Raw genomic sequence first — 24,513 nt, 5'->3', positions numbered from 1 at the left:
GTTCAGAATTTCTTTCCATTGGGCTTCACCCTCTCTGGCCTGCAGGTGGAGTCCCAACCATAAAACCAAAGTAACTATCAGTTTTGATAAATGGGCTACACCTGTGAGACCAATGACAATTAAAAAGATAATTCAAATTGGGCACTTACAGGTATTCCCTATGTCACTACAGTTTTCTTTTTTGATGCCAGACCTAGTAGTCCCTGAACTGGGGCTACAATTAAGAGTTTCCAAAACAGCATGGTACTGGTACCACAACAGAGATATAGACCAATGGAACAGAACAGAGTCCTCAGAAATAATACCACACATCTACAGCCATCTGATCTTTGACAAACCTGAGAGAAACAAGAAATGGGGAAAGGATTCCCTATTTAATAAATGGTGCTGGGAAAATTGGCTAGCCATAAGTAGAAAGCTGAAACTGGATCCTTTCCTTACCCCTTATACGAAAATTAATTCAAGATGGATTAGAGACTTAAATGTTAGACCTAATACCATAAAAACCCTAGAAGAAAATCTAGGTAGTACCATTCAGGACATAGGCATGGGCAAGGACTTCATGTCTAAAACACCAAAAGCAACAGCAGCAAAAGCAAAAATTGACACATGGGATCTCATTAAACTAAAGAGCGTTTGCACAGCTAAAGAAACTACCATCAGAGTGAACAGGCAACCTACAGAATGGGAGAACATTTTTGCAACCTACTCATCTGACAAAGGGCTAATATCCAGAATCTACCAAGAACTCAAACAAATATACAAGAAAAAAACAAACAACCCCATCAAAAAGTGGGGAAAGGATATGAACAGACATTTCTCAAAAGAAGACATCCATACCGCCAACAGACACATGAAAAAATGCTCATCATCACTGGCCATCAGAGAAATGCAAATCAAAACCACAATGAGATACCATCTCACACCAGTTAGAATGGCAATCATTAAGAAGTCAGGAAACAACAGGTGTTGGAGAGGATGTGGAGAAATAGGAACACTTTTACACTGTTGGTGGGATTGTAAACTAGTTCAACCATTATGGAAAACAGTATGGCGATTCCTCAAGGATCTAGAACTAGATGTACCATATGACCCAGCCATCCCACTACTGGGTATATACCCAAAGGATTATAAATTACTCTACTACAAAGACACATGCACACGTATGTTTATTGCGGCACTATTCACAATAACAAAGACTTGGAATCAAGCCAAATGTCCATCTGTGACAGACTGGATTAAGAAAATGTGGCACATATACACCATGGAATACTATGCAGCCATCAAAAGGATGAGTTTGCGTCCTTTGTAGGGACATGGATGCAGCTGGAAACCATCATTCTTAGCAAACTATCACAAGAAGAGAAAACCAAACACCGCATGTTCTCACTCATAGGTGGAACTGAACAATGAGATCACTTGGACTCGGGAAGGGGAACATCACACACTGGGGCCTATCATGGGGGGGGGGAGGAGGGAGGGATTGCATTGGGGAGTTATACATGATATAAACGTCATGCACATGTACCCTATAACTTAAATAAAAAAAAAAAAAAAAAAAAAAGAGTTTCAAAGACTGGTAATATTCCAAAATAAGATACTATGGCTATTAGTTGGTACTTAAGCACAAGAATTCTGCAAGGATCAATGGAATGGATTGCTCCTTCCCTGTCCCTTGCCTAACTGAAGCTGTCACACAAATGTTTTGTCACCTAGTGGACAGGCTAGCACCATTTCTTTATATGGGGTTATAAACCCCATCATAAGTTGAAAATATCTTAAGTCACAAATGCATTTAATACACCTAACCAACTGAAACTTACAGCTTAGCCTAGCCTACCTTCAATGTGCTCCCAACACTTACATCAGCCTACAGTTGGGCAAAATTATTTAGCAACACAGTACACAGTAAAGTGTCAGTTGTTTAGCCTCATGATCTTGTGGCTGACTGGGAGCTGAGGTTCGGTGCTGCTGCCCAGCAAGGGGAGAGAGTATCATACCGCATATTACTAGCCTGGGAAAAGATCAAAATTCAAATCTAGAAGTACAGTTTCTATTGAATACATATCGCTTTGCATCACTGTGAAATAAAAAAATTGTTAAGTTGAAACTTCACAAGTTGGGGACTGTCTGCATTGTGTGTCTGTGTGTAGCTGGGGAAGAGGTTTGGCTTAAAATTAATGATAAAAGGAAAAAGGTGAGATTGTTGCAAGGGGAAGGAAACCACCAAAGATAGTTTTTTCTTTCTTTTTTGTTTGTTTGAGACAGAGTCTTGCTCTGTCACCCAGGCTGGAGTGCAGTGGCGCAATCTCGGCTCACTGCAAGCTCCGCCTCCCGGGTTCATGCCATTCTCCTGCCTCAGACTCCCAAGTAGCTGGGACTACAGGCGCCTGCCACCACGCCCAGCTAATTTTTTGTATTTTTAGTAGAGACAGCGTTTAGCCAGGATGGTCTCGATCTCCTGACCTCGTGATCTGCCCGCCTCGGCCTCCCAAAGTGCTGGGATTACAGGTGTGAGCCACCAAGCCCAGCTGATACTTTTTTCTTTTTTTTTTTTTTTTTTAAGGGAAAACCTAACATAATGTTGCTGCCTAGGAAGAGATTTAAAATAAGAGAATAATATGCTCCTTAGTTTAGACTCAGATGCCTCTTGGGGTGGAGGACTCTGTTAAAACCTCCTCCTCCTTGAAAGAGCCAAGATGTGAGTGGGAGAGTCAGCCAACCTACCCAACACACTGGATGATGAGATGGGAGTTCTAACTGCAACTACAACATCATGGAGCAATATTAATGTGGCTTTTGGTTAGTTAATGTCTTTTGGTTCTTCTTTCACAGGACATATCTGTTATTAATCATCTGTGTCAGGAAATACCCTGAGGGAATATTTACCCAGTCAAATCTGAATAACAATGATTTATAACAATCTCAATGAACACTGTGTGGCCATTAATTGTGATGATGAAGGTTTAAGAAAGGTATTGGGTATGTGGTAGAAGGTTTACATGCTGTATGTTTCATCTGTCATAACATTATGTGTTTAAAAAAAAAAAAAGCTATTTGCCCCATTACTCTGTGTGGAAAGCTATTAGTGGGTGGAGGGACAATTGGGACAACTTGAATCAGTGACAGATATTTAAGTTGAATTTGGTGGGCCTACTTTCCTGAGACTGAAAAGCTAGAAATTTGATATGGATGGCTACAGAAATTTCTGTGACATACCCAAACCAAAGTCCTTTTAGGAGTGACTACTATTCATATGATTTTAGCCTAGTCACATTTTTGTGTCTCATGTGTATTTCCCATTAAAGATGTTATTTCTCAATGGCACCACGTCTGGTAGACCAAAGGGCATGAATCCACTTGAAATAAAAGAAACGGGGGAATTAGGAGCTGGGCTAGAGATACGTGGCCAGGTAGAATTTGCTTTGAATGAGAAATGATAAAGTGATGAAAAAGACTTCCTAGTGCAAGAAGGGCACTTCAAGGGCATCCAATTCCAGGAGGAAGGATAGGGATGGCAAGTTGCCAAGGTTGATAGCTGGAGAAGGGAACCAATAATTACCGGAAAACAGAACCTACTAGGTATTCTTTAACCTCTTTAGCATCAAGACTGAGAGACAACCATTCTTTCCCTAGTGGGTAACAGTTAAACAAGATTACAGTATTTTCCCTGGGAGATAGACGGGTCACGTTATGAGACCTCTCTTCGGCACCAGTATCTGTCAAACCATATAAACTGATAAAATTAGTTTGGCCATGTACTCAAGATGTCTTAAACTCAGAACTAACAGAGACATGGCCTCTAACCTATGTGAAAAATAATACATGGTATATGGAAAAAGTAGATTTTTGTAGGAGAGGGGCAAAATAATTACACTGGCCTCTCGAGACCCCCTTGCTGTGGAGGCAGCCTGTGGCCGTGGATCCATATCCTGACAGTAATGCTGTTGTAATGTAGCCTTTTCTGGCAATAGAGCATGGCTTTGTAAGCCATGATATTGTGGGTCCTGAGAGTCTTCTTAGCAACTGAAGCCTGTCTAATGTGACCCCTGGTGCACTATGAGAAGGTGAGGTGCATTTACAGAGAAGGTGGTGCATTTTTCACCTGGTTTGTCATGGTGAGGGTGAGCCCAGAAACTGTGACTATTCACACAACTCCAGCCTGTACCAAATCTCTATAATGTGTGCTTTAGTTGCTGCATAGAGGCAAGTTGTTCTCTATTTCTTATTGTTTGCAGAATATTTGTCACACTTATCGACTGTAGTATATTTAGCCCTGTGGTTTGGGCTCTTTCCAACCCACCACACATTAATAAACTAAATACACTTGGTTTGTTAAGTGCATTTTTATTTCTGCTCTTACAAGTTGGCTATCTTTTTAATTTTAGAAGCCACACACCTATGGAATGTCATCAGAACTACAAAGGAAGAAAGAAAATGCCTAAATTACCTTTTTCATAACTTTCAATGGGGTATCAGCTATATGAAACAGTTTATAAATCCTTCTTACCAAGATTTTGTCTGTGTTCCTGCTTTTCTATCAAGTTTAATTTTCATTCACAATGTGCTGAGAGGCAGTAAGGAGTCATGCAACATTTAACTGATTACAAACTGGGGACATTATAGGCCAACGGTGATGCTCTCCACTTAAATAGTGAATTCTCTATAGTGGATACAATTGGGTTATTTGGCTTTCTGCAATATGGAAACATTGATAGGGAAGTGAAAAAAAATAGAGCAAGTGCTTAATAGAGGTGGAAGTGCATATTTCCAAGGCATCTGTAACTCAGACTCTTCATTGGCATCAGGAAATCACTGAGATAACATCATTCATTTTCCTTAAAGTGAGAGTTGGTAGAAGCGGCCTTTGGTAGGGAAAGCTAGCCAGGGCAAGTTTTATTTGCCTGTACCACAGACAATAGCTCTTTATCATGGCTTTGCAGGCTTAGAAATGACAAAAGCCTGGGAGCTAAATCTGAGCAAATATAAAATTAAGAGAAAATTCTTAAATCATATATTGAAAGCAAGTAATGTGACCACACATATTTTCAATAAAAGGATTGGGTGAACTCTTCATTCTATAGTCTTACTATATATGGCACCCTCCTAGCATTAATGAGAATTACATACTTTATTTAGAGAAATACATCTTAATTTTGGCATACTTGAATTTTTTTCACATATTAGAAAAGCCAAGCTCAGAAAGGAAACGCAGAGAATTTCAAATTGATTTAAAAGTGAAAATTTAAAGAAACGATTCTACATTCAGAGCTGACCTTTATTACAAGGTTATCACCTCAAATGGACAAAATGTTGTATATTATTAAATTCCCCCATTTTCCCAATGTTTATTGGAAATTACAAGTTGAAATGACAGACAATAAAACACGTATGTGAATGGAATTATTTTTTGAACGGGAAAATCAAATAGTGCCTAAATCCAGGGTGAAAATGAACATTATAGAAAGGAACAGTCGTTATAAGGTTTTCCATCTGGTTTATTTCTGTTTTTTTTTTTTTTTTTTTCCATAGTATAAACTGGAACAACTGGTTATCTTTTGAACTTTTAGGATCTCACAGGAATATTCTATAGCACTTCATAATGACCCAGTGCCTAATTACTCCTTTATTAAAGGGAAACAGTAGCTCTGGGATGGGGATGGGGATGGGGCAGGGGCAGGGGAAGAGAAAGAGGCAAGACAACTTTCTCTATTCAGCCCCCTGACTCAATCCCATCCCAAACGACTTTTTCCCAGCTGTGATGCATTAACAGGTCCTAAGGAAATCCTCGACCTGGAAAGCCCTTTAAACGCCAGTTAAACTTGGCAGCTATATAGCTGAAAAATGCTAACTTCAGGCTACAAGGAAATGGAAGCCTTGGTTTACTTTCATTCATGCATTCATTTCATGAAAACATATTGAACCCTGCTGTGTGCCAGGTTTTGTGCTAAGCATCGGGGATACCAAGATGAAGGGAAAAGGCCTAGTCTCTCTTTCCAAATAATTCCACTTCTAAGGCATTTCTTCTCTATCTCCGTGTAAGAACCATATGCCAGGTGACTCCTTGACTATCTTATTGCTAGCCTCTGCAGATCCTCTGGTCGAACCCCTTTATTTCTGAAGACCTGGCAGCCAGGGTTCATGGTCCTTCTCTTTTGCCCAGTTTTCGCTACAATTCTGCATGATTTCAACATTGGCACGGGGGACTCATGCATCACTCTAGCCTCTCAGTTCCTTAACCTGCTATTTCACCTCCATGGAAATTCACATCCACTCTACCTCTGCCACCTACTCAAATAGCCATACCCTAGATCTGATCACCTGAAACTGTTCCACCTTTGAAATAATGTTCATCCATGATTCTCTCTAACCACAACTTCTTGACCTTCAGTTCCTTTACTATTTCTTCCCCTACCTCCCTGAAGAATTAGCCTTTTCGTCCCTCTACCTCCTCATTACCAGTTTCCATATGCATTCACAGCTTCTCCTACCCAACAGGGACTTGTCAGTATCATTTTAATCACTCTTTTGCCCAAATCCTCACTTCTCTTGCCCAGCTGTTCTCTGCCTACCCCAGGACAAAGCATCTGGCTCCTAACTGCTAAGTGTGCCTGGGGAATACCACACCCCTGCAGACTGGTGCTACCGTGAAACACTCAGCCGCCTCTGGGTTCACAGAGCTGGTTTTCAACTGCCGTCTCCCTTATTCTCCACAAAGATAAGCCCAATTTCATCATCTCCTGCTGTTAACTGCATTGCAGGAAAATCGAAATACAAAAAAACGGAAGCTTTTCTAGTAAGACATCCCTCACCTTGCTGCTACCTGGTTTCTTAGTTACGTGGACCTGCCCATATCCTTCCCTCGACCCCACCATTACAGTGGAAGAGGGGTATCTCTTCCACCCTTGGGCTCTGGATTACCTGCCCATATTTTCTGAGAACTCATGTTATTTATCATCTCCTCTTGGGCCAATAATTGTAATCTCACCCTGTCTTCTCATACTGATATAAATACATTCCCAGGAATACTATATTTTTGGCCTGCATTTGATTGAAAAAAATCCACTTAAGTTGACCCAAGCAGTTCAAACCCATGTTGTTCAAGGATCAACTGTACATATATATATACACACATACACACATATATACACACATGCACATATTTATATACACATATTGTGCCACATAATGACATCTCAGTCAACAATGGACTGCCTATATGACAGCGAACCCATGAGATTATACTATATTTTTACTGTATCTTTTCTATGTTTAATTATGTTTAGATATACAATACTTACTATTGTGTTACAACTGCCTACAGTATTCAGAACAGTCACATGCTGTACAGGTGTATAGCCTAGGAGCTATAGGCTATCCCATACAGCCTAGGTGTGTACTAGGCTATACCATCTAGGTTTGTGTAGTGCACTCTTATATTGACACAACAACAAAATTGCCTAACAACACATTTCTTAGAACGTATCCCCATTGTTAAGCAACACTTGACTGTACATACATTTCCGCTAACTCTTCAGCCCCCTCCAACTAGCTACCACCCCACTCTTCTCCCCTTTATAAGTAAATTTCTCCAAGATTCATTCATACCATCTCTAATTCCCCACTTTTGGTTCACTTTTGAACTCACCACACCACTTCCACTGTGCCTCTAAAATCTCACCAAAGTTACTAGGGACCTTCCTGTTGCTAAATCCAATGGGCACTTTCCACAACTTTATCCTGACATCCCAGCAACATCTGCCCCTGGTGACGGGTTCTTTCTTTCTTCCCATGGAGTATGTGGCATCATAACCTCTTGGAATTTTCCTTCTTTCCTGCTGGCCATTCCTTTGCAGTCCCAGGATAAGTAGGTTGCTTATCCTGTGTCCTAAATAACTTCCCTTCTCACTCTACACTTTCCTGGAGCTATCCAATCCTCTCCACGGTTACAAGCAGCACCGACAGGCTCATGATCCCTAAATATTGTTTGTATATTTCTCCTGAGCACCACAGCTCCGTGTCTAACCTTACCAGACAAGTCCCCATTCACCTGATACTCCAAGCCAAGCACCTAAGTGTCTTCCTTGACTCCCTTTCACCCACCACATCAAGCTTGTCCAACCTGTGGCCTGTGGGCCACATGTGGCCCAGGACGGCTTTGAATGAGACCCAAATGAATTAGTAAACTTTCCTAAAACATTATGAGATTTTTTTTTTTTTTGCGATTTTTTTTTTTAGCTCATCAGCTACCGCTAGTGTTAGTGTATTTTATGCGTGGCCCAAGACAATTCTTCTTCTTCCAGTGTGGCCCGAGAAGCCAAAAGATTGGACACCCCTGTACCACATAAAATGAATCATTGAGGCCTGTCAAATCCACTTCCTGAATATTTCTAAATTCTCTCCACTTATCTCCATTACTACTCTGCTAATTCAAGTCACAACATTGCTGGTTTAGATTACTGCAACAGGTTTCTCTCCTGTCACTACCACAACACACCAATCCATACTCTGTTCCACAGCAAGAATCATCTTTCTAAGTGACAATCTGATTATATCACTCCCAGGCCAAATCTCCTGACCTCTAAATTCCTTAACTTGGGTTTTAAAAACCTTGCACAATCTGCTTCCTGCTTCTCTCTCCAGCCTATTATTTCACAATAGATCTTCCCCCTGGAATTCTGTGCTTTAGCCATACTGACATATTTTCAGTTCCTGAATGTGTCATGCTTTCTCTGGGCCCTTCGGTACATGCTCTTCTTTCTGACTAGAATACTCTTCCTAGAGGGAGAGCTGCTTACTCTTCTAGACTTACCTAGCTTAGACATCACCTCTTCAAACAAACATTCTCTGAATCTCATTCCACACAGTTAGCTGTTCACATAGTACTCCATTATCCCACTGTTGCACAACTAAATATATGACATTGAAGTACATGGTCTTGGAAATAGAGACAAAATCACTTTTTTTTTTAACCAACTGTAGACATTCTTAATACATTATACATATATTTGCTTAAGTCTACAAATTTTATGAACATCCTGGTTATCCCTTGTTAGACTGTAAGTTCCATCAGAGTAGAAACTGTGCCTGTTGGGCCGGGCACAGTGGCTCATGCCTGTAATCCCAGCACTTTGGGATTGGCTGAGGCAGGTGAATCACGTGAGGTCAGGAGTTTGAGACCAGCCTGACCAACATGGTGAAACTTCGTCTCTACTAAAAAATACAAAAATTAGCCGGCATGGTGGTGCATGCCTGTAATCCCAGCTACTTGGGAGGCTGAGGCAGGAGAATCGCTTGAACCCAGGAGGTGGAGGTTGCAGTGAACCCACATTGTGCCACTCCACTGCACTCCAGCCTGGGCAATAGAGCAAGACTCCGTCTCAAAAAAAAAAAAAAAGGAAACTGTGCCTGTTTCATGGGCATGCCATCAATGCATACAGACCCTCGGACAATAGTAGAGTTATACATAAACTATCTGATGACATGATAGAGCTGTGTAACACTTCAGGATTTTTCCACAGATGTATGATAAAAAAAGGAGGAAAGCAATTCTGTCATTGTTCCTCTACCACATCATTCATCTGCACGTTGGCATTCAAGCTAATCAACCACACACGTCTATGAACTTTGGTTTGGATCAGATAGTCACAGTCTTCTAATACTAAGTACATTTTGTAAAAAGAAAAAAAAAAAACAAAGGTAGAACAAGGAGAGATAGTGCAAGTTTCACAAAGGTAATTATGGATGCCAATGCCAGTAGTTGGAAAATAAAAATTATCAATATCCTAATTCAACATCAGTAGCTGAGGAATGGTGACAGGAATGATTCTAAAAATAAAACAAAACATTCTAGGCAAACTCCAGGCCAAGGATGCATTAAAGAGTGAATTCTATGTTGTAACAGGAATTGTGACAGCTATTTCTCCCCTAAGTAAAAATGTACCCAACCTACTTTTTATTCTAAGCAAAGACAGTATCAAGCTCTTCAAGTACTGGCCAATACTTACAGCAAAGGGCCTTCTGCAGTCTTCGGAGTTTCATGGCAGTCCTATAAGCTGAGAACCTGACATTATTCAGGTCAGCTGAAAAGGGGGAAAACAAAGATCATTTGTTATTCCATCAGAAAACATAGACAACCCCCCACCCCCCACAGTGATTTGCCAATAACTACAACCACCACAAAAATAGCCTAGAAAAAATATTGTGTGTATGCACCAAGCTTTCGGAGGTGAAAATTCTGTTAATGTGGGAAAAGAAAAAATAATTCCTTTTGCCCTTTGACAATCAGGAAGGCTAAGTTCTGTGAAGACTACAGTGGTATAGCCTGAAGGGCATTCATGTAGTCCTGTTTCCAAGAGGAAAGAGATGGACAGGCATTATTTTTTTCTGGAAAGTAATCTGGATCTACTGTAGTGAATTTTTGCTGCACAAGATCAAAGAGAACAAGAAATACATTATTTAAATAGCTCTAAGACCTTAATCAAGTGGCAATATAACATTTTTTCTGACTGTAGAAGTTACACATGCTCACTTTGGGTAACTTAGACATTTTATACATACATATATACATACATACATATATATATATAATATCAAAGAAATCATCCACAAGCCCATAAACTCAAAAATAGGCACAACTGGCTGGACTCGGTGGCTCATGCCTGTAATCCCAACACTTTGAACGGCCAAGGTGGGAGGAGTGCTTGAGGCCAGGAGATTGAGACTAGCTTGGGCAACACAGTGAGATCCCATCTCTATAAAAAAAGAGTTTATATAAATCTTTCAAACAGGCACTGTTAACATTTTGGGTATTTTTTATACAACATATGTGTCTATGTGTGTGATATGTATTTAAAAGTATAATTAGAATTAAAATAAACATTTGGCTCTATATTCTAAGGTACAATCATTCTAATGTTCAGCACAGAATAACAACAATATATGTTACTGTGGTTTCTGCAGTCACCGGTCTATCAAGCCCTGACTCACGTCACCTAGCAGGAAGCTATATTTAGATGATGTTCTTACTCAAGTCTGCACAAGCCTTGATAGATACTGGGCTACATTTATTTCAGGAACCCAGCTCCAAAAAGCTCCTTGAAGACAAGAACTCTGTCACCTACTTCTGTCATTTTTCCCAGCAACTTAATATGCAACTCCTCTCTGAAAAAGCTGTTTTAATACAGGTCACGGGCCGATTGACCAACTGAATGAATCAATAAATGAAAGAAAGAAAGAAAAAGTACGCTGACATACATGACTAACTGCCATCATCAAATGGCACCTACGAAACCAATTCTAACAAGGTGTTAGGAAAGGGCAATAATTCAATCCACATCCAAGTCACTTGGGTCAACATTTTCAGCTTTATGGCCATTGCAGAGACCAAACATAAAAGCCTGAATTTAAACTAGGGGAAAGAAAACGATGTTTATAATTTAAACTATTCAGCATACAATTTTGTTTAAAAGACTGGAATACCAAATGTTGGTGAGGATATGGAGCGACTGGAATTCTCAGACACTGCTTGTTGGGAATGTACATCAACTTTGGGAAACCAGTGAGGCTGTTTTTTATGAAATTAAACATACATGTATACTATGACCCAAATATTCTTTTCCCAGATATTTGTACAGAATAAAAATGTATGTCCACAAAAAGATGTGTACATGAATGTCCATAGCAGCTTTATTCATAATAGTCAAAAACTGGAAACCAACCAATAAGGTAATGGATAAACAAATTGTGGTAAAGTCATTCAATGGGATACTACTGTGCAATAAAAAGGAACTAACTACTGATAATGCAACAATGTGAACTGATCTGAAAAACATTAAGCTGGTAAAAGAAGCCAGGCACAAAATAGTACATACTGTTTGATTTCATTTATATCAACTTCTAGAACAGGCAAAACTCAGCTACTATGCCAGATGGTAGCCTGGGGTGTGGTGGGAGTAGGTAACTGACCTCAAAGGTACACAAGGGTGTTTTCTAGGTGATCGAAATGTTGTATCTTGATTGGCACGGTGGTTACACGAGTGTATGTATGTATGTGTCAAACCCAACATGTACACTTAAAATGGAAACATTTTGTAGTGTTTAAATTATGCCCTCAAAAGGTAAATTTTAAGAGTCTTTAAAAACACTCACATGAACAGTATGCTATGATGTATGTGTGTGTTAGCTTAAGCTACATTGTAGAGGTGGTCAGTTGTCTTAATCAGGAATGAACTCCAAGGGTGGTTGGCCAGAAATTAATCAAAAAGCCTCAAGCCAGAAGCAGCCACTGTAAGTGACTGTTATATTTAGCTCTTATTATACCAGGGGTTTCATTAATTATCCTAATTAATGTTAGACGGGCTTGTGTTAGTGATATTAGTGGTTTGTAAAATATGAGGATTGTTGAAAAACATTTAGAAACATTCCCTGCCTTGACATTCAGTTTAAGAAGAATCCAGTAGGTTCTCCATCTTTAGAAATGGTGCCCTAGTCTGAATTCCAAAATGTCCAGCTGTGGTTCACTGGATTCTTAGTTGTCAGAATTCAATTAGACAGTTGAGGGAATCTTGCTGCTAGAACAATGGTTCTCAAACTTGAGCAAACATCAGAATCACCTGGAGTGGATAGTTTAAAGATGCAGATTTCCCAGACCCCACCTCCAGATTTTCTAATTCAGTAGGTCTGGGGAGGGCCTGGGAATCTGAATTTCTAGCAAGTTTCCAGGTGATGCTGATGCTGCTGGTCCAGGGACCACACTTTGAGAACCACTCTAATAGAGGACTGTGGCTTGTGCAGATTGTGAGCCTCTCACACCCAGCACCCCAAAAGACGGAACTGTGACTTCACTGTGTCTCTGGCACAGGCTGTAAGATTGTTTTGTACCCACTGGCTAATAAATGCTCATAAGTGACAGAACTTGTTCTGAGACTTGCTTTCATTATAACCTGGCAGCCGAGAGGTGGTTAAGAGGGCAGTCCTCACCTACATCTAACCACGGATGACTACCAACACCTATTACAGAGAACCTATGTGGGTCCTTGTTAGTTAAAGTGTGATTTGAGGAAGAATAGCATCAGTATCTGCTTGGAGCTTATGAGAAATGCAGAATCTCAGGCCCTACCCAGATCTGGGAAACAGAATCAATATTTTACTAAGAGCCTCTGGTGATTCATTTGGAAATGATTTAAATGCAAATTTTAATAAAGTTTCTTGTTCCATGTTGTTAAACTTCAAGTATAAATTCTGTACACCAACCTGTGTTGTCTTTTTTCTTTCTATCTTCCATTTTGTGGGCTTTTATGAATAGATTATTTAATAACTATTATAGTCAATTACACCAAAATCTCCCCTCTGGGATATATCTGTGAGTCTCTTGTTTATGAGGAACACCAATAAAAGGTATTCAGTAAATTTAAAGCATGTTGGAGTATCTTGAAACGCTATATATACCGATTGCTTCTCGAAGATAATTCACGTTTGCCTGGAGACTGTCCTTTGGTGAGCAGAACTTGATCTAGTTGGGTCCCTTTAATTGTCCTTCTTTCTCTCTCCCCTAAAAGATGTGGTTCTTCCTTTGTCTCTTTTGCCCAGTCATCATTGCTTGCTTTTTAAAGTGGTCTCAGCCAACTCATGGTATGAGTTGTCTTGTGGCATTAATCCGTGAGAAACCAATTCCTGTCCTCCCCTCCAGATTGGTACAACATCCTTCACCAGTACCATCGACTTTTTCCTATACTTGCTAGTGTGGAGTTCCCTTACACACACTCATAATTGAGTCCCTTTGGCTCTTTATAAAAAGCAATGTAGAGACGTGGAAATGCACTTTTGGTCAAATACAGATCCCTTTCCCGTTAACACCAGCCTGTAGCAGTTTCCAAGGGATAAGCATCCTATCCCAAATTTTCTCTCATTCCTTTACTTATACAAAAGTATTGAGTGTTAGTTTTGTGCCAGCCAAACATCTTGTAGAAGATACTGGCACAGAGTTTCTCTTCTTTTTTCCCTTTCTAATCCTCCTTCTCCACTGCCTCTTAACTCATGTGCCTAGTTTCCTATCATCTTTCTTCTTTCATAGAACAATTCCTCTCTTATGACCCCAATTCTACCCTCTTTTCCTATTTTCCTGGTTCTAGCCAGCATTCAGAACAAATGGTCTAAATGAGGTCACAAGCTCCATCCAAATCTTAGAGTTCATATCAAGAATTGGCAAATTCCAGTAGCTAGAGATCCAAGTGGGAGAGGCAAGAATGATCTGATTCTTTCAGGGCATGAATATTAGTGTGGAATAGTATCAGAGACAAGCATCTGGAAGGTTCCTGCTCTAGCAGTGCTCTCAGTTTCCCTAAAGCAGTTCAAACTTTCCTTCCTTCTAAATACTTCTAACTATGACACATTCTGCCTCTAGTTAATCCTCCCTGACATCTTTTCAGCCTACCCCCAACCCACTGCAGTGAATAAGCCTTCTGCCACCAGTTTTCTATGCACCAAAGTCCAATCCATTCTCAAACAGTGATTCAGGCACACCAGAAGAAAGTAGCAGGGAAAATGTTTAGTTTCCATCACAATGCTACCGAAGCCATATAAATGTATATCTGGTAACTGTCAGTGAACTGCGACGGAGTTCTGGTGCCCTAAAAGTCTGCTACTCAAGAGAGTTAACTGCCTGTGTTGTTTGAGTCCGCATGTGTTGCTAGGAGTCTGCAGCACCACTCCCTCTGGTTTACAGCTGGAAGAGATAAGTCCCTGCCTTATGAAAGTGTGTAGGATGCATACAGAAACCTCAAGATGCAATACAGCTGTGAACAATGTGACACTGTCCTGAGCTAAAAGTTGGGATGACTGTGTAGTGAAAGTATGTATGCAGTTTAATAAAGCTGAAGCCCCCTATTCCCGTGCCCCATGAGAGACTGGCCTCCACTTTCGCTGGGAGCTGACTTTCCAGGACTCTGATCCAAGTTGTAATGAGCTCACTAGCTCTCACAGCCGGAACTCAAGAGGAGTGAGACTATCCAAGAAACCAGTTACGCCATGTTTCCATGGCAGCTGGGAGAAAGCGCACCTCAGAAGGGTAAAAATGCTGAACTGTACATTTCTCTTCATAACTTGTATTATTTTATCTAGGACTGGTTCTAGCCTATAAATAAAGAAATCTAGAAACGTAAGGAACAAGGGCAAACATCAAACCACCTACCTTCTCAAGTTGAATTTCCAACTACTGAAGTGATAGCCCATTCATCTTTTATTTTGAAACATGAAACAAGTAATAGGCTTCTCTTGCCCCTTTGTTTACTCTATGCATTTTTCTTGACTTTGGTAAGTATTTCTGTTTTATGACTTTCACTTTTACTCTGTGTAAAAGTAGCAGGTGTCAAAATTCACCAGAAAAGAGGAACAACTGATCAAGTTTGCATCACAAATCTACATGTTACATGCTTTTGAAAAAATAGCGAGAAACACATCAGCATTTTAAAGCCATGGAAGCATTCCAAAGATATTACAGAAAGAAAACATTAAGTCCCTTCATTTCAATTTTATAGCTGGTTTCTGTCTTTTAATAATACTATAAAAATCCTACTATCTCTGACTGAACTGAGGTCTAGAATTTAAAACAAGGAGTGTTTTAGTCTATCTTTCCAATGGCTTGTGGAGACTTTTTGGAAAGGCCTAAGGTTTCAATATGCCTATCTATTAGCTAGAAAGAATAATAATGACCTCATTAACTTTATGAGTGGAAAGAGCTGTATGGCTAATGATTATTCCAACACATAAATTGGTATAGTGGTCTTTGTTTCTTCATACCAACTCTATTTCCCAGAAGAAATTTAATCCAAATCTCCCAGGTGATAAGTGAAAAATAAAATTTAGAGCACATATGCTTTTGGGGGAGTATTGTTCTAAATTCAGTGTTTGGCATACAATATGCATTAAACTACTACTGCCTGCCTATTTTACTAATTTTCCAAATTTTCCCAAGAAGCCAAAACAAGGCAGTCTCCCCACATACTCCTATTATAGAAAGGTGGCATATTTTAAAATATAATAATATGTCTCCAATTTTCCAGTCTCACTCCTCCAAAGGATTCTAACGGACTTTTCACATGACAAGTATTATTCTTGCCAGCTCAAACTCACTAGAACAGACAAGAACCATGGATCTTAATGAGACTTGAGATAAATTGAGTAATTTAAATCAAGTCTGTCTTGAAAGCAAATTAAGCCAAAATATCCAGGCTTCAGAAGTCTAGAATTATTGGGAGCTCTTCAAGAACAGACCAGAAATTCTGGAACATAGCTTTAAAGAATTAGCTGAGAGAAGAGAAACACTAACACATCATACTTGGTCTGTAATTTTTTAAGATATATTTGAGGCCTCTTAAAATCTAAACTCGTAAAAACCTCATTATCAACATAGAGCTTTACATAAATGGGGGGAAAATAAACCTATACACAGATAAACAGGAATTATGCATTCATATTTGGATGAAGTATAGAAAGTACAGTCTGAATTTATAATTACTATCAAGTTATGTTTCCAGATGTGAAATGGTTTTACTTATTTGTCACCAATGACTTTCTGAAATTCTTCTAAGAAATGAAGGAGAGGGCCAGGTGCGGTGGCTCACGCCTGTAATCCCAGCACTTTTGGAGGCCGAGGCGGGTGGATCATGAGGTCAGAAGTTCGAGATCAGCCCGGCCAATATGGTGAAACCCCGTCTCTACTAAAAATACAAAAAAATTAGCCGGGCGTGGTGGTGCACACCTGTAATCCTAGCTACTCAGGAGGCTGAAGCAGGATAATTGCTTGAACCCAGGAGGTGGAGGCTGTACTGAGCTGAGATTGCACCACTGCACTCCAGCCTTGGCGACAGAGCAAGACTCCATCTCGGGGGGGGGGGGGGGGGGGGGGGGGGGGGGCGGGGCGGGGAAGAAGAAGGAAAGAAGCAATAAGTACCTAGTATGGGACAAATGTGGAAATGTGGAAGACTCAGAATTGAGGAAAAGAGAAAAAGGTTATGAACCAAAAATATTGAGAAGTTCAACTGTGAAATAAAAGATAGCACAAAATCCTGGCTGTGGACTGTTTAAGGCATTTCTGGCTCCCTCCTCTTGCTTGGCCTTCCTCAGCAGAATCTCACTACTTCTTAGCAACACTATAATAATGGCAGAGTTGAAATTCAAATTAGTTTTGCTCATTGTTAGCTGCTCTGGTAAAAGGTTTGTTGAGAAAGCACTTTCTGTAACAAACGGCCGATATAAAGTTTTTTGGGGGAGAACTGTGTATCTTAAGTACCATTTCTGGGGCCTGAATTCTCCCCCAGATAATGGAGGGCTGACTCATATAGGCACCACTGTGCCATGTTCCTTTACATCAAGCTTCAAGAGCGGAAGGATCGGAGCTCTAATTCCCATAACTTTTATTATATATAAAATATACAATCCATAATAATTATGGATCCATAAGGATAAATGAATGCCTTCTAAAAAGCTACAAAGCAGTTTTGCCTAATCTTTTAAAAATCATTAGTATTATTTTAATATATATCATTTTAAATACATTTAAAATAGTACAAATGACATATTTAAATACATATTTTATATATTTCTAACATATATGTGTATTTAAATATGTACTTGAAATAATACTAATGATTTAAAAAGACTCTTTAGGAAGAACTGTTTTAAACTTTTTAAAACACATTCATCTATCCATAATCCTTTCATCTATCCTTTCAACATTTATTGAGCACGTACTATAAGCCAAGAACATGGAACACACTGGTAACCAAAATAAATCTCTGCCTTTATTGAGTTTGCAGTGTAAAGAAGGAGATGGATAATAATCAAATATTCATATGAAGGCCAGGCACAGTGGCTCACGCCTGTAATCTCAGCCTTTGGGAGGCCATGGCAGGCAGATCACCTGAGGTCAGGAGTTCGAGAGCAGCCTGGCCAACATGGCGAAATCCCGTCTCTACTAAAAATACAAAAAATTTGCTGGGTGTGGCGGCAGGCACCTGTAATCCCAGCTACTACTTGGGAGGCTGAGGCAGGAGAATCACTTGAACCTGGGAGGTGGAGGCTGCAGTGAGCCGAGATTGCACCGTTGCACTCTAGCCTGGGCAACAAGAGCAACCCTCCATCTCAAACAAACAAGCAAACAAATATTCATATGTACTGTGGTAAAATGGTGAAGGAAACACACAGGAAGTGATGAGACTGTATGCACAGGGAAACATAGGTCAGAGAGGCTTCTTGGAGAAGGTGACATTGAAGCAAAGACTTGAAGGATGATGGGAGCTTGCCAGGCTTATAAGAACACAGCAGGGTAATAGGTCAGCACATGTAAAAAAAAAAATTATAATAATTTTTTTTATAAAAAAGCTCTGAAGTGAAGCAGAGAAGAATGTGGGGCTTTAAGAATCCTTAGAAGGCCAATATCGCTGAAATCTCAGAGAGGAAGGAGGAAGAGTGGGCACAGATAAGGCCTGACAGGTAGGCAGGGGGAGGCCCACTGCAGAGCCCTGCACGTCGTGTGAAGGATTTTGGGTGTTGGGACTTCTAGTTAAACACAGCAGATGGAGCAGACTCATCCGTCTCTCTTTATCCCTGAAACTCTACTAGGATGATAGAAAAGGAATCAAAAATGGCATTTACTCAAAAGAAAATTAACAAAACAGGAGAGGAGACGAGAACAGATCAGAGCTCCAGTATTTTGGTGACTTAGAAAATGACCTGCTGGTAACCAACTTAGGAGACCAGAGAAATCCCAAGCTCAATGAATGCTGTTGGGGAGACAAGGAGATTGGGGCAGGGAGTGGGAGGAACTAACAAGCAGCATGCCAATTTATGTAGCCAAGAAGTCTCAGAAATGAAAGGCTCCAGGTTCCTCTGAAGACTGAAATGTGGCTGAAAATACAAGGACTGGTTGCAAGTCTTTAGAGCTCTAAACACCTCTCCCACTTGGAGCCAAGCATCTCAGCCACCTGCTGCTTCACCCTGACAGAAGGCTGGAGGCTTGATCGCGAAGCTGCACCACACACGGGGCGCATGAAGAGCAGTGAAATTTGGAAGTGGGAGAAGGCACTGGAAACAGAGGGATGACATACCAGTGCCACATCCTGAAAGAAAGTAAATCCTTCACTTCATTTCCTACTCCTCAATTCCATATTTAGTCTGTTGTTTTCTGTTAACTCATTTAAAAAAGCTCTTCTACCTAAGCACTTTCTTATTTGCCACCTTATCTCCAGAAGGAACGTCAACTTCAGCAAGGTATGCATCCATTAAATTGGTCCTCAATGATCATCCTTATGTATCATCTTCTTCATGCTGCAGTTACAACTACTCCAAATCAAATCAATTTCCTTGCAGTCCCCCTCTTGACAAGCGACTTACAGTCACACAGGCCACTCTGGCTGCTGGAATAGACAATATTATTCTTTCTTTGGCTCAGAACCTTCAGTTGCTGCTCTCCTGTTTTTCTCAATCACAACATGGGTAACTCAACTACTTACAGAACTTTCAGAATGACACAAACTTATACATTTACCCCAATCTCCTTCAACTCTATTCTCAACCTCATTAATTAACCAATCTTAACAGTCTCTCTTCATAAGTGAACACACATCCCAGATTCTCCAGGGCAGATCCAGTTTAATTACATTTTCCTCTTTGTTATAAAAGACACTAAAAATGATCAGATGTGACTTAATTTTTATACTATTGTAAAGCTAAATTCACAGATTTTTTTTTTTAATGTTGTGCCTTAGCTGTTTTGGATTAAAAACATACTCTTCATAATATGGTTGACGTTACCTATTTTGAATTTATCACTCTCTCTTACAGCGGAAACATTTCTGGAAAACGTATTTTAATGATGAAAATAAATAACAGTAAATTTCCTCATCTGCTTTAACCTTATCTTTTGCCCTTTCCTGTTTTAAAAAGTCTTAACTCAATTTTCCTAAGTGCTACCTTTTCTACCTTGGCCGTACAGTCTCGGCTTACTTATTTATCTGCCCTTATCTCCCAAGATTTCAACATATGATCTTTCTCCCAAAACTCCATTTCAATTACTTCTCTGGTAACCACAGAGCAGAGGTCACAAACTGGTTGAATTTAGTCTGCAGACTCTTTGTGTGTGTGTGTGTGTGTTGTGTGTGTGTGTTTGATTGGTTGGTCGGTTTGGGCTCACATAATGGTTTTGAAATTGTTGAATGATATGCCATTAGTTAAAAATCTGGTGATTTCCCGTTATCTTGCTTCTCTGGAAGAACCTGAAGACCTGACATTAAGAGACCCACATTCTCATAGAACAGTCAGCTGCAACGGAGGCTCTGTTAGCCCTAACAGAAGCTTTTCAGGTTGCCCCAGTTCCCACCCAGTCACCTTCAGTCATTCAAATTACCAGCTTGGCCCCAGGAGGCATTTCTTTTTAGATCTTTGCCTCAGCCTGACCACTCCCTTATTCTCCCAAAAGCTTCACATTTACCCTTCAGTTACACTCTTTTTCAGGTTCTTGTCAAGGCTCTGACTGTGGAGTCCCTCCAATAAGTAGCTATTACCTGGCTGTCACTCAAATTACTCTATGGAAACAGTTGTTACTGGGTTTTCCCAAAACTTTCCAGCTATTAATTCTTTGGACTCCACCTCTTACTAATGCATTCAAACTAAATGATTGTGCTGCCAAAAATATTGCCTTAATACACTTACTGTTGCAGTATAAAAACAGATAGGAAGACAGGCCAAAATCCATAATGAGTCTCCTGACTATATTTCATTAAGTGACAACTACGTCTGCATTTAAAATCATCAATTGACACTTACTTAAGCACCTATTATATGCCTAACTGTGTACTAAGCTCAGGGGTTAAAGATTCAGGTTTCTAAAATATTGGGGAAAACAAAAAGATTATTCACCCTGTAAAAAATCAGTACACATATCCCGGGTATTTGTGATGTGTCAAGCAATATACACATACAAAACTCTGGTTATGTGAGTGTCAAAGAAAAAACCAGAGATGGACAGTAAAGTGGTAAAAGCAGATTTTATTCAGGAATATTGCAATAGTGGGAAAGAGACCTCAGTATAGAACTGGGCTCAACTCTGAATACAGCATGGACAAGTGGGAATTGATAGCCAAGGAGCAAGGTGAGGTTTGGTGGATGGAAAATTACTAAGAGAAAGCATGGGGGTAAGGGGGATTCTAGCTAAAGAACTTTACAGGAGTCTTGCTGAAGACCGGCCAGGGTGATCAGACGTCACGTGGGGGATGGTGGATGAGGAACCTGATCAGATATGGAAAATGATCAGATATATAAGAGAGTTTAGCAAGAGGTTCTTGCTAACCTGATTTAGCAGGATTCTCGCAACAGCTGGATTTTACAAAGAAGTGCACAGGTGGGCCTGGGAGAAGGTTCAGGAGTCTGACTAAAGTTTGATCAAGTAGACAATCATTATCATGAGCATGCTTATGTAGATACACAAACATATAAGGAAAACAGACCGTCATGCAGTTTATATGTCAACCGCAAAGGTAGTTTCCAAGATGATATAAGCAGTATTCCGGTGAACATTTTTAAGGTTGATGGCATTGAAAATTTCCTATATAAGCCATGTTATTTACGAAACAGTATTTTCTAAGCCCACAAAGACTTAAAGTTAGTTTAAATACCCAATATACAATAAAAATAAAATCTATAGCAATACGGATAGAAATGATTGATGTAACTAATTAGAAATAGCTTTATTTTTCATTCTTATATTTGAGGGAAAATGGATGAGAAAAATGCAGACTTCTGAAGAGATTATGTTGTGCTCACTTATCCTTGGCATGTAGGGCAATAAATGATGGTGCTCAATAAATGTATTTGGAATAAAATTAGATTATGAAAGGAACTTCCTTGCTTTTACCAGGTTTAAGCTGTTGATGACATTAACCTGACATCTAATTTTTCTTCAGATATTATAATGTTCCACTTCTATGGGTGAATCACTAGAATTATTATTTTTGCTTCCTCCTTACAACCTGAGCTGGAGCTTCTTTTTTGAAACACATCTAACAAAGATATCAAGACTTTCCTAAGGAGTAAAGGAATTGGGACAAAGGGAGAAAGCAAATAAATGGTCTAAAAAGAATGCTTATTAGAAGGTGAATCCGCTGTATTTAATTGCGGCAGATAACCATATGTTGGTTCACTCAACACCCCTTCCCAAATTCTTTCTCCTTGGTCTTTCTCTACTACAAAGGCTGGAGGATCTCAATTTCCTAATCCAGCCAGGGGAAGCTGTGTGGACAGTTTTGGCCAATGCTTGAGAAGGTATCTGCAAGAAAGGATTTCCCTCCCCAAATGGAAAGACAAACAGACTCTGAGGGTGAACGTCCTTTCTCTTTCTTCCTGCCTGAGAAGCAGTAGTCATCTTGGAAACATCAGGACAAAAGTCACTCATTAAAAATGGTACAGCAGAATAAACTGTGGCCCAGGTCTCTGATGGCATCACGGAACTCTTCCATAGCTCTCAGCTACCTGCCTCCAGATTTCTTGTTATACAAAAAATATCAACTCCTATGTGTTTAAGATACAATTGGTCAGATATTTTATTAACTGCAACCAAAGTCATCTCTAACTGACATGTTAATCGAACTGTAAGCAACAAAATGCAGAAGGACTAAGTAGGGAGCATTGTCCACCCCTGCATTCCTCCTTGGGGTGGAGAAATGAAGTTAGCAGTAAAGAGGTCTTGGGTGGCAGAGTTCTCCGTCCTTGCTACCAGGTGGTGCCACTGACGCAGAACAGCTTGACAGCTAATTTAATGTTTAAAACACTTTTATAATAGAGGGCTTATATGGGTAAGGCACTCTTCTAGACAAAGTCCACCAAGTGTTTAGCCGTTTGTTTTGAATAGGATGTTCACAAGTCTGATTCTGCCCCGATGTAAAATAAGGATTGGAATTTTAAAGCATACAAGTTACTTCTCTGGAAATTCACGTGTCAACCTATAAATGAACACATATAATTAACTCGTTTTTCATTAACTCTTTAGAGTTAACGAGATGTTCATAACTTCATCTCTAGTGCAAAATTTCCTCTGTTTCTAGCTCTTAAATGTTATTTAAAAAAATAGTTTTGGTAACTTCAACTAATCACATGTTTTGAAAGTCAAATTAAGATTCTTATCTACCCTTTATCTAACAGTAAAAATTTTAGGTTCTTATTGAAAATGATTTGCAGCTTCCATCTGCCTCTTTCCATTTCTCAGGTCCCCAACATCAATACACGCCCAATATCCACGCCCTCTAATAATCATCATGAATAAAAAGGATGCCAAAATGAACCACAGTAGAAATCTAACCTTAGTTACCATGGGAAAAGCAAATTGACCTTGCAAAACACTTTTTTGCAACATTTCTGCCTTAGGCTTGTACACATGCTTTCACCTCATTAGGAAAGATACATTGTTTGGCTTTTGTTGTTGCTGTTGGAGAGGTGCAAGAAGAGAATCTGTTGCATCTTTATGCATGAATAATTAGTCCAAGATAGAAAACAATTCAAGATATTTAAGGATCTAGGACCATAGTAAACTATGTGTATCTCTGCTTTTTGTATACTCTAATATAACAGAAGAGGGGAACAGGTGGTATGACTCAAATTGCCCATGCATGCAGAAGCATGTGACAGAGAATGTTTTCACGGTAATGTGTTAACTTTTCTGGAGATTAGATACTAATGATGAGACCCTGCTGAAGACACTAATATGTAAATCATTCTTTTTTTAAAACAATCACTTGGCAGCTGCAGTTATGATAAATCAATGGTAGGAGCTTTTCATTAGATAATGGACTGCCCGGCCCTCTGACATAGACTAAGATGCTTTTAATAAAGGATACCTGAAGGGTTCCTGTTTACCCTCTGTGTATCTGGACAATACATTTGAGTCTAGAAACAATATTACCAGTACTCCCGGGAAAATATTCTTTTGTTTTTATTTTTTTTATTTTTTGAGCCAGAGCCTCGCTCTCTCGCCCAGGCTGGAATGCAGTGGCGTGATCTCGGCTCACTGCAGCCTCTGCCTCCTGGGTTCAAGTGATTCTTGTGCCTCAGCCTCCCAAGTAGCTGGGATTACAGGTGCACACCACCACGCCCAGCTAATTTTCATATTTTTAGTAGAGATGGGGTTTCACCATGCTGGTCAGGCTGGTCTCAAACTCCTGACCTCAAGTGATCTGCCTGCCTTGGCCTCCCAAAGTGCTGAGATTACAGGCGTGAGCAATTGTGCCCAGCCTCGAAGACTCTTCTTTATCACCTCAAAACTATGTTGCATTTGGGAGTTGCTTGACATAAAGCTTTACCAATTTGAGGGTTCAATCCAAGACTCGGGCAGACTCCGAGTTCCTCTGCCCACCTCATGGATGGCCCTGAAGTCACAGGAGTGAGTTTTCCTTCTCTCTCCTTTCAGTGACAATGACCAGGGATTCCTTGTCTTTTGGACTGCCTCCTATTTCACAGCAAGCAGAA

General features: G+C 39.9%; 1 protein-coding gene across 1 annotated transcript in view; it reads right to left on the bottom strand.

Moving 5' to 3' along the window:
- DMD (dystrophin) overlaps window positions 1-24,513 on the bottom strand; it is a 2,224,438-nt gene that overhangs the window by 96,831 nt on the left and 2,103,094 nt on the right. Inside the window, 1 exon segment of the mRNA XM_033201414.1 lies at window positions 10,008-10,082. Within this exon segment, the coding sequence (XP_033057305.1) occupies window positions 10,008-10,082 (75 nt within the window).

This window comes from Trachypithecus francoisi, unplaced genomic scaffold (assembly GCF_009764315.1).
Source record: "Trachypithecus francoisi isolate TF-2019V2 unplaced genomic scaffold, Tfra_2.0 Lachesis_group6, whole genome shotgun sequence".
Lineage (NCBI taxonomy): Eukaryota > Metazoa > Chordata > Mammalia > Primates > Cercopithecidae > Trachypithecus > Trachypithecus francoisi.
The sequence above is the reverse complement of the archived record's forward strand: the minus strand, read 5'-3'. Positions and strand labels throughout refer to the sequence as shown.